Raw genomic sequence first — 15,745 nt, forward strand, 5'->3', positions numbered from 1 at the left:
CCCCTATCCATGTCATTCCTTACTGCATGCCTTGCTGAAGCAATAGGACGAAGGGACCCAGAAGCTGGATGATCCTAAGTCAAACACCATTGTGAATTTCTGCAGTCGGGTGTCAGGGCTGACAACCCCAGAGACTGGGCCTGTAAGAATACACCAAACTCATACTGCAGCCCAACACCAGCCCCTTGCATTCATTCAGTCTTTCATTCCACTAATACTCATTAAGTCCACGTCATGTGGGCTGGGCATACGTCAGTGAGCAAGACCCATAGGGTATCTGCACTCGTGGAGCCAGACATAAAACTATAATACAGGGTGACAAGAGCTACAATAGGGAAAAGAGAGGGTGCTAAGGCAGCAAAGGAGTGTACCTAACCCAGAAGTCTCACTGTAGGAAGTAACGTCTAAGACAAGACCTGAGGGGAGAGTGGAAGCTAGCCAGATGAAGAGGTGGGGGAAGCACGGAGCAGCATGTGCAAAGACCAGAGACTGGCTGAGCCCTCAGCAGAACAAAACAGTTGACCTGGACTTCAATATGATCATGTTAATGTGTCAAGTTTGGGGTGCAATTAATTCTAACACGTGGGCCTGGCTTAATGCTTAACTAGAGAATGGTTTGGGAAGACTGTAACCCTGTAAATCTAAATTTCCAAACCAAAGGTGCAAGGTGGCAGGGACGCCAGGTTAGGGACAGTGTCGCAAGGGGCTAAGTGCTGGATTTTGGTACTGCATAAACTCAGGTTCAAGTCCCAACTCTACTTCTGAGCTGGATGACCTTAGCTAAGTTAATTCAACCTCTCTAGGTGGTAATTTCCACATCTGAAAATGGAGAGCACTGCTGGTATCTACTCTGTAATATTCAAATGAGATGGTATATGAAGTCCTCAGCATGGTGAATGGCATGCGGTTGACTCTTATTATTAAAATAGCTTTGTGGAATCCACCCCTAACCTAAACATCATTTTGTGCCCAAGAATCTCAAGTGCTTTTTAGAACAGAAATCCAACCTAATCCAAACAACACAGCTAATGGTTATTGAGAATTTACATAGGCCAGCCCAGTCCTACATGCCTTACATGGGTTACTTTAATTAATCCTCATGAAAACCCAATAATGGAGGTGCTACTGTTTTCCAGGTTTCACAAATTAGGAAACCAAGGCAGAGAGGTTTAGTAACTTGCCTCAGATCATCTAAGCCTTCAAAAATCCACAACACTGACAATACCAAATGCTGGCAAGGATGTGGAGAAACAGGAACTCTCATTCATTGCTAGTGAGAATGCAAAATGTTATTGCTACTTTAGAAGACAGTTTGGTAGTTTTTGACAAAACTAAGCATTTTCTTCCCATGTAGTCCAGCAATCATGTTCCCTGATGTTTACTCAAACCTATACACACACAAAAACCTGCACACAGATATTTATAAATAACTGCCCAAACTTGGAAGTAACCAAGATGTCCTTCAGTAGGTGAATGGGTAAATTGTGGTACGTCCAGACAATAGAGTATTAGTCGGCGCTAAAGAGAAATGAGCTATCAAGCCATGACAAGGCATGGAAGAAACTTAACAGCATATTATTAAGTGAAAGAAGACAATCTGAAAAGGCTACATACTGCATGATTCCAACTATATGACATAAAAGGCAAAACTACAGAGACAATAAAAAGATCAGTGGTTGCCTATTATACGAGAAGGAGAAATGAATCGGCAGAACTCAGAGGATTTTAGGGCAGTGCAACTATTCTGTATGATGCTACAGCAGGAGATACATGTCGTTATACATTGTCCAAGCCCAAAGAATGTACAACACCAAGAGTGAACCCCACTTGGACTATGGACTTTGGGTGAGAATGATGTGTGAATGTGAGTCCATTGATTGTAACAAATATACACTGTGGTGTAGGATGTCCATAATGGGGGAGGTTGCGGGCGGCAGGGTAGATAAGAACTCTCTGTACTTTCTGCTCAATTTTTCTGTGAACCTAAAACGGCTCTTAAAAATACAGTGTATTAATTAGAAAACCAAATAAAACACAGGCTTCAAATCCAGGAGTTTGGTTCCAGAGCGCACCCCTTTAACCACCGCATTATACCATCTCCCAACTTCTAATGGAAGGGCAACCCAACTTTTGATTGAAGTTAAAAAGAAAAAAATATGTACATATAAAGTAAAACAGAGAGGTTGCTGGGTTTTGGAATGTGCCTGCTGTTCAGGTTGCCAACCCTCCCTCATCCCTTCTAGAGGGCGGGCAAGGCTCCATAGCTGATGAAGCCGACGGCTGCCTCCCGGGTAGTGTGTGATGAAGAGCACCTGACGTGTGGCGTGAGGCCAGCATCCCCAGCGCCCTTTGGTCTAGAAAACAGCTGTGAGTAATCTGGGGCACCCGGAGCAGAAAGCTTTATCAGCTGGCCTGTCCCAAAGCCGCTAGGAAGACTATCTGCTGGTGCAGCTATGCCTCCAACTGTCCTATTTTTAGAGAAAGGCATTCTTTTCAGGGCTGTTCTTCTGACAAAGGAGCAAGCCAGCTCTGTCCCAAGGTATAGCCGCTGAACAACAAGCCACTTCCACTGGTTTGCCTTAGGGCTCATTTTCTGCAGGTTTGTAGACCACCATCGAAAACTTTTAATCAAAGGACTTGTAAAACGCCAGCTCATTCCCCAGCTGAGAGAAGCCGATGTGATATTGCTTTCTGCCCCAGGAAGGGAGGCATAAGACATTGTACATAAGGAGGACATAAGACTATTCAAACAATAGCATCTTGCCAACATTTCAAAGAATACCATTTAAGGCCGATAAAGGGATTTTTTTTTTTTTTTTTTTTTTTTTTTTTTGCTGTAAGGAAGCAAATATCTGCTTGAGAGACCGTAGGATTAATTTATGTTTTAATCATCATGGTGGGACGAGTTGGGAGAGTAGATAGTGAACCAAAAGGATGTAGAGTTGGCCCGGTCAGTTTTAGGTCTTCCCAACACCAAACCAGGAAGCCAGGTAGGGCCCAGGAATTGAGAGAAACAGCCCCAGAGCTGGCTCAGGGCTCAGCTCACTTGGGCATCTATTAGAACTCCTCAGAATAAACATAACCCAACAGCTAATAATAACATTAATAATAAGAGGATAATAATATTAACCCTTTTCAAGCATCTCCTGTGTGCAAAATACTTTAAACACATTATTGTATTGACTTGGGGACAATCCCATGCTGTAGGTGTTATTATTCCAATTTTGCAGGTAAGTGAACTAAGGCTCAGAGAATTTGTTTACCTTCTGCCCACTGAATGGTAGACCTGATATGCAAACTCAAATTTTTCTGACTCCAAACCCTATATATCTTCTTTTCATTTGTCATGCTGGCCCCCCTAACTGTCTCGGAGGGGGTTACACAAAAGGAGACTGGGTCAAGCTCTTTGCCATTTTAACTTAGTGTCCAGAATTTAAACTGAAGCAAAAACAACGATGTTTTTCTAAGCACAGTCCCCACTCCATTTACCCCACACTTCCCTGCATTTGCAGCTGAGTGATACATGTCTGATGACTCCAAAGTGATGCAGTGGGAAGTCCCTGTTGCCAAGCTTGATGGGGACCTTACGGACCACCTGGTCCAACCCTCTTGTCTCCAGATGAGGGAAAGAAGAGCAAGAAGTTCAACAACTTGCCCAAGGCCATAGAGTAATGCAAACACAGATCTGCAGAGTCCAAGTCTGGAGCCCCTCCCGCAGTATCAACCCCATCCCATCAATACGATCCTAACTGACCAGGACTCAGACTAAGCCCTCCCGTCTCAAAGACACCTGAGATGGAGCAATATTGAGCCCATGCCACTGTTCCTTCCAAAAGTAAATGGGAGAGGGAAGTCCCTGGTGGTCCAGTGGTTAGGACTCCGCACTTTCCCCACTGAGGGCCTGGGTTCGATCCCTCGTCGGGCCAAAAAAACACCTTTTTTTAATTAAAGAAAGAAACTCTCCAACAAGAGAAAAACACAGCCTCTGGGGAGTCCAGGTTGGTTTGTGGCCTTTCAGAGCCAGATGTCTCCAGATCCCCAATCTACTCACATAATATAGTCTTGTAATCACATAACTGCTCTTCTGTCATTCTCTCCTATAAATAGACTTCCTGAGGGAAGCATCACAGATGTCTACAAGCAAAAACTTACGGTTGGTGGCCTTCCATGAACTCCTCCAAGGTCCCTGCTTCTCCAAGATGATGTCTGCTGGACTTAATTTGGATCAAAGAAATCCTGAAAAGATAGAGAAGGATGAGTGAGCTCGTGGTGTCAGTCCCACCCTGTTTCAGTTCATCTCTTTCAACATCAACTCAGCAGTGTGTGGAGGATGGTAGGTGTCAGTCATGGAGAGACGATGTCACAGCCTCCAGCTGCGCCAAGCTTCCCTTAGCTCTCCATGCCATGATGACCTTAAAGACACCAGAGCCACCAGGACCAGTTTCATTGTCCTTGTTCAGTGGTTGCTTGCAACGCACCAGGCTTTTTGATAGCTCACTGGTTCCCAAAGTTATGAGCTTGTTCCATCAATCCTAGAAGGTTCTACATTGGCAGTAGTTTTAACCATGTGGCTAGAGCTGACCACAAACTTGGGCAAATACTGACATGCCTTAAAGATGTGAGGTGGTATCAACCAAGTATTGATAAGAAAGTTTGCAGTCGGAGGGGGAAAAGTTGACATGTATTAAGCTTCTGTGTTCCAGGTATTTACTGTCATTTAATCTCCACCATGATATTAATATCATCTCCAGTTGATAAATGTAGAAAGACTTTCAAAGAGGTTCAGCAAGTTCCCCAAGGCCAGAAAGACAGGAAACAGTCGAACTAAAATTCCAAACCTAACTGCCAACCCACACACACCAGACGTCCCCATGGCAGGCAATGCTGGTTTCCTACCTAACCTCTCCTTTCTTTCTTGTTGACAGAATGCTGGTTGCATTGAGGCAGCAGTGTGCCCAGCTCCAGGTGGCCCCAGAGTTTAGTAGCATCTACCATCCTCTGAAATCACCTCTAGCTACTGGACGGACGCTTGAGCTGCAGCTCAGAATCCGTTTCCTCAGAAACCATCTTACACACAATAGTCAGTAAGACTGCCATCACTGCATCACCAGCACACTTCTGTTCTGTGGGTTAAGACAACCCTTAGAGATTAACCTGGGATATCACCATTTATAGCATAATTTCTACTGGAAAATGCATTAAAAGATCTATACACCTGCTACTCTCCTACCCCCCATTCCCCGAGAAAACAAAACACAGCTTCCAAGAGACTTCGTGATTCCTTTATAAGGTTTAAGTTAATTCAAATTTCACAGGTCCAAACCCAAAGCTGCTTTCCTATTACCAGCCCTTTACTTATCAGGAAGATCTAGGAGCATCAAAAATGCCAAAGGACATTCCTGAAAATATACTTAAATATGGGGTATTTCTAGTCAATCTTACCTCTCTTTATTAAATTGAAAGAAAATCTTCCCTACAACTGAAAAAAAAATGTATTCTAGTCAAGAAGATGAAATACTAGCTGTTGTACCCATTTTCCAGTTACAGTGATGCATTTCCCTGCAAGAAAACTTCCGGCTTTAGGATAACCCAGGGTAACCTTGGCACTATTGACATTTTGGGCCAGATAACTCTTTGCTGTGGGTGCTGTCCTGTGCATTGGAGAATGTTTAGCAGGGTCCTTGGCCTCTACCTGTCAGATGCCAGGAGCACTCTCTCAGCTGTGACAACCAGAACTGTCTTCAGACATCGCCAGCTGTCTCCTGAAGGGCAAGCCCACCACTAGTTAAAAACCACTGGCAAAGGCTGATAAACTAGAAGGACCTATTTACTCAAAGGGCTGCACTAAACCTTATAGAGCCAGGAAACATGCCAATGAAGTAAGAAGGACTGAGCCATGTTCTGATAGCAAATCCTACTCCGTAAAGCAGGGGGCAGATGGTCACTGAAATGGCCTTAGGCTGTAATCACGAGTAAGGCCCGTTCGTTATCCAGGGCCGTCAAGAAACACAGCTTCAGAGAGCGTATCCCTCATTGCTGGTTCGTAGGGATTGAGTCCCCTCAAGGTCCATCTTCCTGGCTTTGGTTCCTTTCACTCACACACAGGCTATAAAAAGGCTGCCTTTCCTACTTCTGTTCATTTCCCCCTGGCTCTCCACCCGTGAGTTGTGAATCGAGTTGATGGAACTCCTTCAGGGTTCGTGTTTCACTTCACTGCTCACTTCTGAAGCCCCCTTTCTCAGAATAATTGTCTTAGCTCAGCAATGCTACTGAACAGGTTCCAGCAGTTCCACATTGAGTGAGAATCTAATCAACTTCACAGAGTACTTTGGGAGACTTCTCTGGAATCCAGCTGTGGGCAAGTCCACAGAGCAGGCACATTTCATAGTGGTAGGCTGAACTCTCAGGGGAAATCTTCGTCTTCATCCCAGCATTGTGCTCTAGGAAAGCACAAAATTGGAGTTTATCCTACAGGTTGCCAAGCAAATATGAACTCCTTTCCAGGTTTTTCCAACCCTGTGTATATCTTGTTAACTATTCTCAATAAATTCTGAGTCTTTCTCAGAGCCACTCTCTTTTACCTCAGTGATCATCGCTGGTAGGGAAAGAAATCTATGGATTCATAAATATATTAAGTCATTGGCTACCAGCAATTTGAGTTTACATTATCAAACTGAGAGTAATACATTACTTATTCTTTCATTCAAATGCTCCAGGAAGGCAGGGAATTCTGTCCTTACTTGTTGAGTAAATTAATGCCCACTTCGTTTGAGGTGCTGTCGTTAGTGCTAAGCATTCAACAGTGAATAGGATTGGCACAAGCCCTGCCTTCAGGCAGGTCTCCTGCAGCAAGAGAACTAAGAAGTAGGGCTTCCCTGGTGGCGCCGTGGTTGAGAGTCCGCCTGCCGATGCAGGGTACACGGGTTCGTGCTCCGGTCCGGGAGGATCCCACATGCCGCGGAGCAGCTAGGCCCGTGAGCCATGGCTGCTGAGCCTGCGCGTCCGGAGCCTGTGCTCCGCAACGGGAGAGGCCACAACAGTGAGAGGCCCGCGTACCACAAAAAAAAAAAAAAAAAAGAGAACTAAGAAGTAAATAAAACAATCACAAATTGTGGTAAGAGCTAAGTGGAGAGAAACTGGGGAGTGGAAGCAGCCAGCTCAAATAAGGTGGTCAGGGAGATCCTCTTTGAGGAAATACCCATTAAGCTGAGACCTGAAGAACAGGAGCTGGCCTGAAAAGATTTTCAAGGGAACACACACACATACACACACACACATACTACATACATGCAAACCACATATATACATACACATATACATACACATACACACTTGGCAGGGATGCACACATACACACACCTATATATACATGTGCAATACATTCATATATACATACCCACATAAATACACACACATACAGATATGCACACATACACACACACAAACATACACCCTTTGGTTCAAGGGAACCTGCAGCCCTCACCCCAAATGTTATCTTTAAAAACCCTTCCCTGAAAGTCATCGGGGAGTTCGGGTCTTTTGAGCATGAACTGCCCATTCTCCTTGCTTGGTCCTGCAGTAAGCACTTACGTGTCTTCACCACAACTTGGTGTCAGTAGGTTGGCTTTGCTGCAGGGAGGGCAAGCGGACCGAAGTTCAGTTCGGTAACAAGGGCAGGACAAACCCAGACAGCAGAAAAAATCCACTAGAAAGGGTTAAATGATTTCAACTCCCACAGGCGGAGCCTCAGTGGGAAGGGGTCTCCGGGACTGCCCTTCTGCTCTGTCAGTAAGAAGGATGGGATCCTTTCTGCCTTGGAAACCGGCTTTCTGGGGAATCCTGGTGTTGAAATCCAGTGGAAGGAGAGGGGAGGGAGAACAGGGCTCCTGGAAAGGGGAACCATCTGCAGAGCAACAAGAACCACACAAGCAATGGGATATTCAGATCTGCCTGGTATTTTCGGTCTGGGCTGCCCCCCAGGAAGTGCCCAAATGAGGTTTCCCATCTGCTTTGGGTCTTTACTGTGCAAATTGAGAAAATGCAATCTGGAGACAGCCCTCAAAGGGCTGCTGACAGCTGTTTGGGGGAGAAAAAGAATGGCTACAAAGAGAGCGAGGAGAAAGTGAGACAGGACAGCCTGCCAGGGAGTGGGAATAGGAAAACGGCGGGGAGCTGGGGCAGGGTGGCCGCACCATCTCCCGTAGCCCCTGGAACAGTATGGAGGCAGTGCTCAGGGAGAGCGCCTCGGTGGGAGATGGAGGAGGGAAAGGCAGGCAGAGGGAGTCTTAAGAAGAAATGCTGGGCATCGTGAAAGTGATCTGTCCTCTGTCGGTTTCCCAAGTGACTATGATAAAGATTTAAATTGGGTTTCATTATTTTGGGATGCTGTATGACTTTTTTTTTTTGATGCAACACCATGTAAAAACAGGGTCCCAGGTTACCTTGGCTTTATTGTGTAAGCATACAATTGCCTCTCATCAGATACTTAGTCTATCCATTCCGGTAATTCACATACACTTACCAAGTGCCAACTGTGTGTCTGTCCTGTTCAAGATGCTGGGCAAACATTCCCAGAAGTCTTCCAAAACCCCAGCTCTACTTCAGCTGACAGGGGGTCGCTAAGCCACGCACTCGCTCAGGTTGTAGGCAGCTTGTAGGCAGAGGACACATTTGCAGCTCACTCACGCTTCAATGAGCCCAGCACAGTGTCTTAAGAAAGCACAGCAATAATACCTGCTCATGGTTAGTAAGTCAGATGCTGTGCTAATTACTTTAAGTACATTATCTTATTTAATCCTCGCAGTAACTCAATGAGGTGGAGCCCAAGGTGATTCCCATTTCTCCTCATGGGAATTCTCCTCATTCCCAAGATGAGGAGACCAAGGCACAGAAACTTTGCCCAAAGCCCCCAAACTAATAAATACCAGAGTCCAGGTTCAAACTGTACAAGGTCTCTTTAATGCCAAAACCTTTTTGCTTTTAATACTAAACTGTACTGCCATCTCATAAACCATAATAAGATAGTAAAAGTCAGAATTAATCATAAATCTAAATTATAGATTATAGTAATATGAAATCTTTTCTTTTTTCCTTTTAAGTACATAACAGAACCAGGCTAACAAAATGCTACCTAGTAGGAGTCCTGTTTTGATAGATTGCTTTCATTTCATTTCAATAAACGTTTACTAGTAACTGATGGAAATAGTTCTTACCCATTAATGTTTAATTGACATACCATTTTCCCCAAGTAGTATTGTCATCTGCTGATACAGCTGTCATACTGAATGTTCCTGGATTCTTTTGAAGGCCTTAAGATTATAATGCTTCCATTCAGTCTTTTAACATTACACAATTGTTTAGGAAACTAGCCATGTTCCAGCTCTGGGAAATCCACATATATTCCATATTAAGTAAGTCTGCTTTAATAAACTGCTCCAATAGTCCTGTAGATATAGGAAGAAAAATTAACTGTGCAAGGTCAGACAGCCACGGGAGGGTCAGAGTTAAAACTACAGGCTAGTTGTGATGGGTATCTGTGATTCTTTTCGGCTGTCAGTATACAACTCACCTTCCTGTGTTTGGGGAATTTCTCACCTTAGGAATCTTGGTGGTGGAAAAAGGCCACCCCCCATCACAAAATCCAAAACCTCAACCTTAGCCTCCCTTACGTTAGGGTGTGCATGTGGCCAGTGAGATCTCTCCATCAGATTCAACTGCCAGTGATGCAAAGAAGCAGGGCCTATGAAAAATCCCTTCGGGGGGTCAGGGGGAACGTGGCTACATTCAGGTTTAGGGGCAGCGTTCAGCACCAGGGAGTCAAAGGGAGAAGCAGAGGGGCTGAGCCCAGGGGTGCCAGTTCTGCACTGAGTTAGGACATCCAAGCCAGGTTCCTCAGGGCACCCAGGGAGTCTGTGAGCATCCTAACACCTTGTCATAAATTCCTGTTCACTGAATCATCCAAAGATGTTTTTTTTTATTGCATTGCAATTAAGAACCCTAATACTAGAACTGAACCTGGAAGCATCCGAAGACCCGACATCACTTAGTTCTAGACAAAATTTTTGTGCAGACACCCCAGTGGAGGAGTCTGGAGTCAAAACCAACAGGTGCCCATGGTCAGGCAGGAGTCTAGGCTTGGTTTCAGGCTTGAGGAGGATAAGCTTGCTTCTGGATCACTCTTCTTGAAGGCCCAGGACTCTGGCAGTGGACACCCTTCTCAGCATCCGGCACCATGGTCCCCATGAATTTTAACAAAGGAAAAGCCAGCTGTACCTCAAAGCTAATTACTGGAACACAATTCACTTTATGTTTTCTGTTTTCAAGAGTTTTCTGGATGTCTCTTGCAACATGGATTGTCTTTTCATTGGGATGTGTATATCTGTGCACGAGAGTGTGTTCTCCTTTTGATATAGGCTGTTCTTCTAGGGGCCACTTTGCTAATTTTATACCAGCTTATCATGGGTGCTGAATCCAGTAGAGTGTAGTGAAGATCAGCCATATTCTTCCTATCTCACACACACTCCTTGCGTATTCCTACCCCAAGCCCTGGAGAGCAGCTTGGGCAGATCCTACAGCTTTCTTGACACTTTCAGATAGTTAAAAGTTTAGTCAAGTCTACCTCAACATTTTAACATCTCATCCAATTTCAAACTTATTTCTGCCCAGCTGAGGCCTGGCCTGTGGCTTGAGGACCGACAAAGAGAAAGGAGTTGGCACTGGAGGTAGGATACACAGTCTTTTCTTTTACTCCCTAGGCTCCCCCTCCCCTCCCCTCCCCCTAGATCCCCTGGGGGTTGGGTCCAGCAGGAGAGAGAGGTGATTTCCTTCACTCCAGATGCACAGTTTTAGTTCTCCTTTGGTGGAAACTGGCCTTCTGTCATGGCAGATATTCAAATGCTGGCTGGTTCCTGGAGGTTCTTTTGGGACCCTCCACCCTCCCCTGGCACAGCAATGCACCCTCCTGCCAGCGGCTCACAGAACTCCGGGAAACACTTAGGTTTACCAGTTTGTTAAAGAATATGATAAAGGATATAGATGAAAAATCAGATGAAAAGAAACATTGAGCGAGGTCTGGAAGGGTCCTGAACACAGGATCCTCTGTTCCCGTGGCATTGGGGTGTGTTATCCTCCCAGTGTGGATGTGTTCACCCACTTGGAAGTTCCCGGAGTCCCCTAGTACTGGGATTTTATGAGACTTCCCTCACGTAGGCATGAACCATCATTAACTCTATTTCCAGCCCCTCTGCCTTCTCTGGAGGATGGCGGAGCGGGAATGAACATTCCAAGCTTCTAATCATGACTTGGTCTTTCCAGTGACCAGCCCCTATCCAGTAGTCACCCGGGAGCCCACCCCGAGTTGCTCATTAGAACAAATATGATCCTAGTGTTCTTATCACTTAGGAATTTACAAGGGTTTTAGGAGAGCTGTGTCTGGATGGGTTCAAAGACCAAATATTAGAACAAGGGATGTTCCTAGTGGTCTTATCACACAGGAAATCACAAGGGTTTTACGAGCTCTGTACCAGGAAACAGGGGTAGAAACCAATATATATATTTTCTATTATCTCACAAGTGCCTACATTTTAGGGTTGTAAGAATTAAGTGAGCTAATAATACTGTAAGCAGCACACAAGTGTTAGAGTTAACTCTCTGAAGATACTGTAGTAAAATTAGTTAAGAATTTCCTCTGCTCTGTCCATCGTTTTTGTTTGATTTCTTTTACTCTGCTTATTTCAATCTCCACCTCTCACGGAGGCAGCTTGTCTCATGTGTGGTTATCCTTAGCCACCTGCTCATATTTAGGGGTTGGCATTAAAGTGCTGAGTGGAAGTGTGTGTGAGGGTAGTTTGTCAACTGGTGTGACCTAACTCCACTCTGATAGAACTGTATACTCTGTGAGATCAGGATCCTATCTATCTTGTTAGCCACCAGATTCCCTGCATCTAGAACACAACAGGTGCTCAATAGATATTTGATGTTATTCTTACACCTCTCTAAGCCTCAGTTTTCTCATCTGAAAATTTAGGATAAAAAATATTTACCTGGCAGGAGTTTTGAGAAAAGACAGTGTATGTAAAGCACAAGTTCAGTGCTTAGCACTTAGTTATAAATAATAATGGGTAGCAATCATTATTATTGTTATCATTTTTAGGGACATCAGGGCAGCAGCTTCATGACCATTTGTGGTCACCACTGACCATGCTAAATATAGAGCCAAAGCACAGTACCTGTTGAGAGGCTAGTTATTACAGGACAAATCAGCAAAGCAAAGAGAGGGCTTAAGATAAGCCCTTGACGTTTAATGTTTAGAAAGTCCAAGGACACTGGCTTTAGTCATGACTGAGAAGAAAGAAGGTGGGTAGTGATGCCGCACTGCCAAATAGCTCTGTAGAATGGTCATTCACATGGAATGCTCCTGTATTGCTCTGTTCAGTCTATTATAAGCAATTTAGCAGTAAAGGCACTGGAGGAGGCTAAATGGTGCATGAAGCCTTCCCCTCAAACCTGGCACTCTATCCAGACAGCAGGCAGGCTGCTAGAAATGGAAACCCATTTCTTCTGGAAATGGAAACAATCCGTTTCTTTTGGAATAGAGTTTTTGAAAGTAATATATGTATATAGTTAAAAAAAAAATCAAACAATACAAGAGGGTGTAAATGGAAGAGTCAGCATTCCTATCACCCCCAAACCTTCAGGCAGATTTCCCAGAGATAATCACTGTTTTGTCTTACAGATACTTTTAGGCATATGCAAGAATATGTGTATTTTTCCCCAGATGGAATGGTAAAAAGAGTTCTGAAACTTGTTTTTTTGCCCTTTATTTATCCTTAATATCTTTGCACATCAGTATATAAGGATTTATCTCCTTATTTTTAACAACTACTCTATTCATTAAGATAAGTTAAGAGATAAGCCCCCAGATCTCCACGCTTAACACAATTGAAGTTTCTCATTTACCTCAATCCAACTGGTGGTAGTGTGTGTGGGAGGGGAGGTGTTCTGACCCTAGCACTTATTCAGAGATCCAGGATACCCAGGACTTCAACATATGACTTCCACGTACTTGGTGGCTTCTAAGGTCACCCTGGGTATTAGATGGGGAAAGTGTGTGGAGGAAGGTGAGGTTTGTTCTAAATGAACCAGGCCTAGAAATGTTTTATACCACTTCTGCTCACTTTCCTTTGGCCAGAACTAGCCTGACTGCCCTAGACTAGTACTAGGAAATGTCCCAGATGGACAGCTTCTTCCCACAGTAACTCAGCTCCATGGAAGGAAGCTCAAACCTTTGAGGCAGTGAGCCACATCCCAGACAGACACATTGTAGGAATACACCCTCATTTACTTAAGCTTTAGAAGGCTGATTTTCCTCTTCTCTTTCTTGTTTTTCTACTTGTCTTTTGTCAAAGGCAAATTTTTTTAAGTGTAGAAAACTACTAACTGGTAAGAATGAAGAAATAAGAAAACGGACACTTGTGGAGCGTATACACTCGTTCAGATCTGGTGGGGTTAGGGGGGAGACACTACCAATGAAAAGCCTTTAAAGAATGCATATCTTTGACCCAGTAACACTTCTAAGGACATTTCCTAAAGAAATTAGTGGATAACTGCTCACGCTGTATGTACAAGGATATTTATAATAGCGACACATTGTAAGCAACCTAGATGCCCAACAACAGACCTGTTTAAATTACAGTGTATCCATATAATGGAATGCTTTGCAGGTGTTTAAAATAATTGCATGGATACCTGCAAACATAAAAATATGTCCATATGTTCTGATAAAAAACAAGACTCCTAAACAGTGTATGTTTTTTTTAAACAAATTGATTATGTGTAGCAAAAGGCTGGAGGACATCTGTTAAATAAAACGTTTACAGTGTTTATCCCTGGTGGGTGTAACTATGGTTGTTCTCACTTTCTTCTTTTCCACCTTTATGTAATGTCTCAACGTTTTATCATTAGAAAAAACAGTGAAGCTATTTTTCGTTTGAAACAAACAAACAAAAAAATGTAGATAAAGAGGACTGGGGCTTAGGTGACTGAAAGCAAGTATGTGAGACCCCGCCTCCAGGACCCTGCCTGTCACCCAACACTCAAGTTGCTATCAGGAGCACTTCTCTCTGTTGCAGTGACTGGCTTCTGTCACGCAATCCCCAGGTTATAAAGAGAGGGGAGGACAGGCCTCAGGGCAGAGGCAGCAGCCCCAGGGTCAGCGGGCTGCGGCTTGCCATGGGGAACACCATCAGGGCCCTCGCGGCCTTCGTCCCGGCTGACCGCTGCCAGAACTACATGGTCAGAGACCTCCAGGAGATGCCGCTGGACAAGACAGTGGATCTGAGCGGGAACATGCTCCGTCGCTTCCCCGTGCACGTGTGCTCCTTCCAGCAGCTGGCCAAGCTCTACCTGAGTGACAATCGCCTCAACAGCCTGCCTCCGGAGCTGGGGCAGCTGCAAAATCTGCAGATCCTGGCCCTGGATTTCAACAACTTCAAGGCTCTGCCCCAGGTAGTATGTACCTTGAAACAGCTCTGCATCCTCTACCTGGGCAACAACAAACTCTGCGACCTCCCCGGTGAGCTGAGCCTGCTCCAGAATCTCCAGACCCTGTGGGTCGAGGCCAATTACCTCACCCAGCTGCCAGATGTGGTGTGTGAGCTGAGTCTCCTTAAGACTCTGCATGCTGGCTCCAACGCCCTGCGTCTGCTGCCAGGCCGGCTCCGGCGCCTCCGGGAGCTGAGGACCATCTGGCTCTCAGGCAACCTGCTGACAGACTTCCCCCCTGTGCTGCTTCACATGCCTTCCCTGGAGGTGATCGATGTGGACTGGAACAGCATCCGCTACTTCCCCAGCCTGGCCCACCTGTCAAGCCTGAAGCTGGTCATCTATGACCACAATCCTTGCAGGAATGCGCCCAAGGTGGCCAAAGGGGTGCGTCGCGTGGGAAGATGGGCGGAGGAGACCCCAGAGCCTGACCCCAGAAAAGCCAGGCGCTACGCACTGGCCAGGCAGGAAAGCCAGGAGGCACAAGTGCCTGCCCTGCCTCCTCTACTTCCGCCTAGCAACTCCTGAGAAGCTTCAGGTGTAGTTCAATGCCAAGGACCCAACTCCAGCATCTTCTGGAGACCTCTCCATTAGAATGCAAAGGACTGCTGCAGGACAGGTGGGGCAGCTCTGCCAGTGGAAAATGGAATAGTCAAATGAAATGCCTACCTCACACCAAGAAGAAAATACTCAAGGCCAACATCTCTCCCAGAAGAAATTGTGTGCTATAGGTGGCATGACAACTTCTTTGCAAGAAAATCACCCTCTGAGCAGGTATTTTGAAACACTTAAGAGCAAGAAAGGCTGGGACCCTTTGGCCTCCTCCAGTCTCCAGGAGTGGCTGGTCATGAGGCCAATGAGCCCCTCAAACAAGGTATTTGTTACAGAGCTCATCTAAAAGTTCAGGGGGCCTGTCTCCACCCCTTTGCAGGATGTATTTTCTTACTATGAATGACCATAATGGTAAGAAGACATTACCGATTCAGGCCACTTAAAAATGACATGTCTACCTAGTCAGTCCGATTCAGACTCTTCGTTGTTGCAAAGGCTCAAGATGAAGCTTTTCCCCTGAAATTTAGTGGCTGCTGAGAAGACACCCCGGCTGGGAATGCCCCCTGGTGGAATCCAGCTGCCACTTTAAAACTTGACAGTGGTTCATGCTGATTTCGCTCATTTTCCTTGACCCACCTGTAGACTGTCACGG

The 15,745-nt window shown here is 45.2% G+C and overlaps 2 protein-coding genes across 2 annotated transcripts in view; one reads left to right on the plus strand and one right to left on the minus strand.

The window, feature by feature from the left end:
* The window catches only part of RAB3IP (RAB3A interacting protein), a 168,523-nt gene extending 159,105 nt beyond the window's left edge, over positions 1–9,418 (minus strand). The window contains exons 1-3 of the mRNA XM_079938294.1: positions 9,236–9,418; positions 8,522–8,709; positions 4,153–4,236 (exon numbers count right to left, since the gene is read on the minus strand). Of these exons, the coding sequence (XP_079794420.1) occupies positions 4,153–4,236; positions 8,522–8,568 (131 nt within the window). The 5' untranslated portion in view covers positions 8,569–8,709; positions 9,236–9,418. The remainder of the gene's footprint in view (positions 1–4,152; positions 4,237–8,521; positions 8,710–9,235) is intronic.
* Positions 9,419–12,498: 3,080 nt separating this feature from the next.
* LRRC10 (leucine rich repeat containing 10) lies at positions 12,499–15,306 on the plus strand. The gene has a single exon (XM_079938303.1). The coding sequence runs from the start codon at positions 14,230–14,232 to the stop codon at positions 15,067–15,069; it is 840 nt and encodes a 279-aa protein (XP_079794429.1). The 5' UTR covers positions 12,499–14,229; the 3' UTR covers positions 15,070–15,306.
* The last annotated feature ends 439 nt before the right edge of the window (positions 15,307–15,745 follow it).

The sequence above is a fragment of the Stenella coeruleoalba genome (assembly GCF_951394435.1).
Source record: "Stenella coeruleoalba genome assembly, chromosome: 11".
Taxonomy (NCBI): Eukaryota; Metazoa; Chordata; class Mammalia; order Artiodactyla; family Delphinidae; genus Stenella; species Stenella coeruleoalba.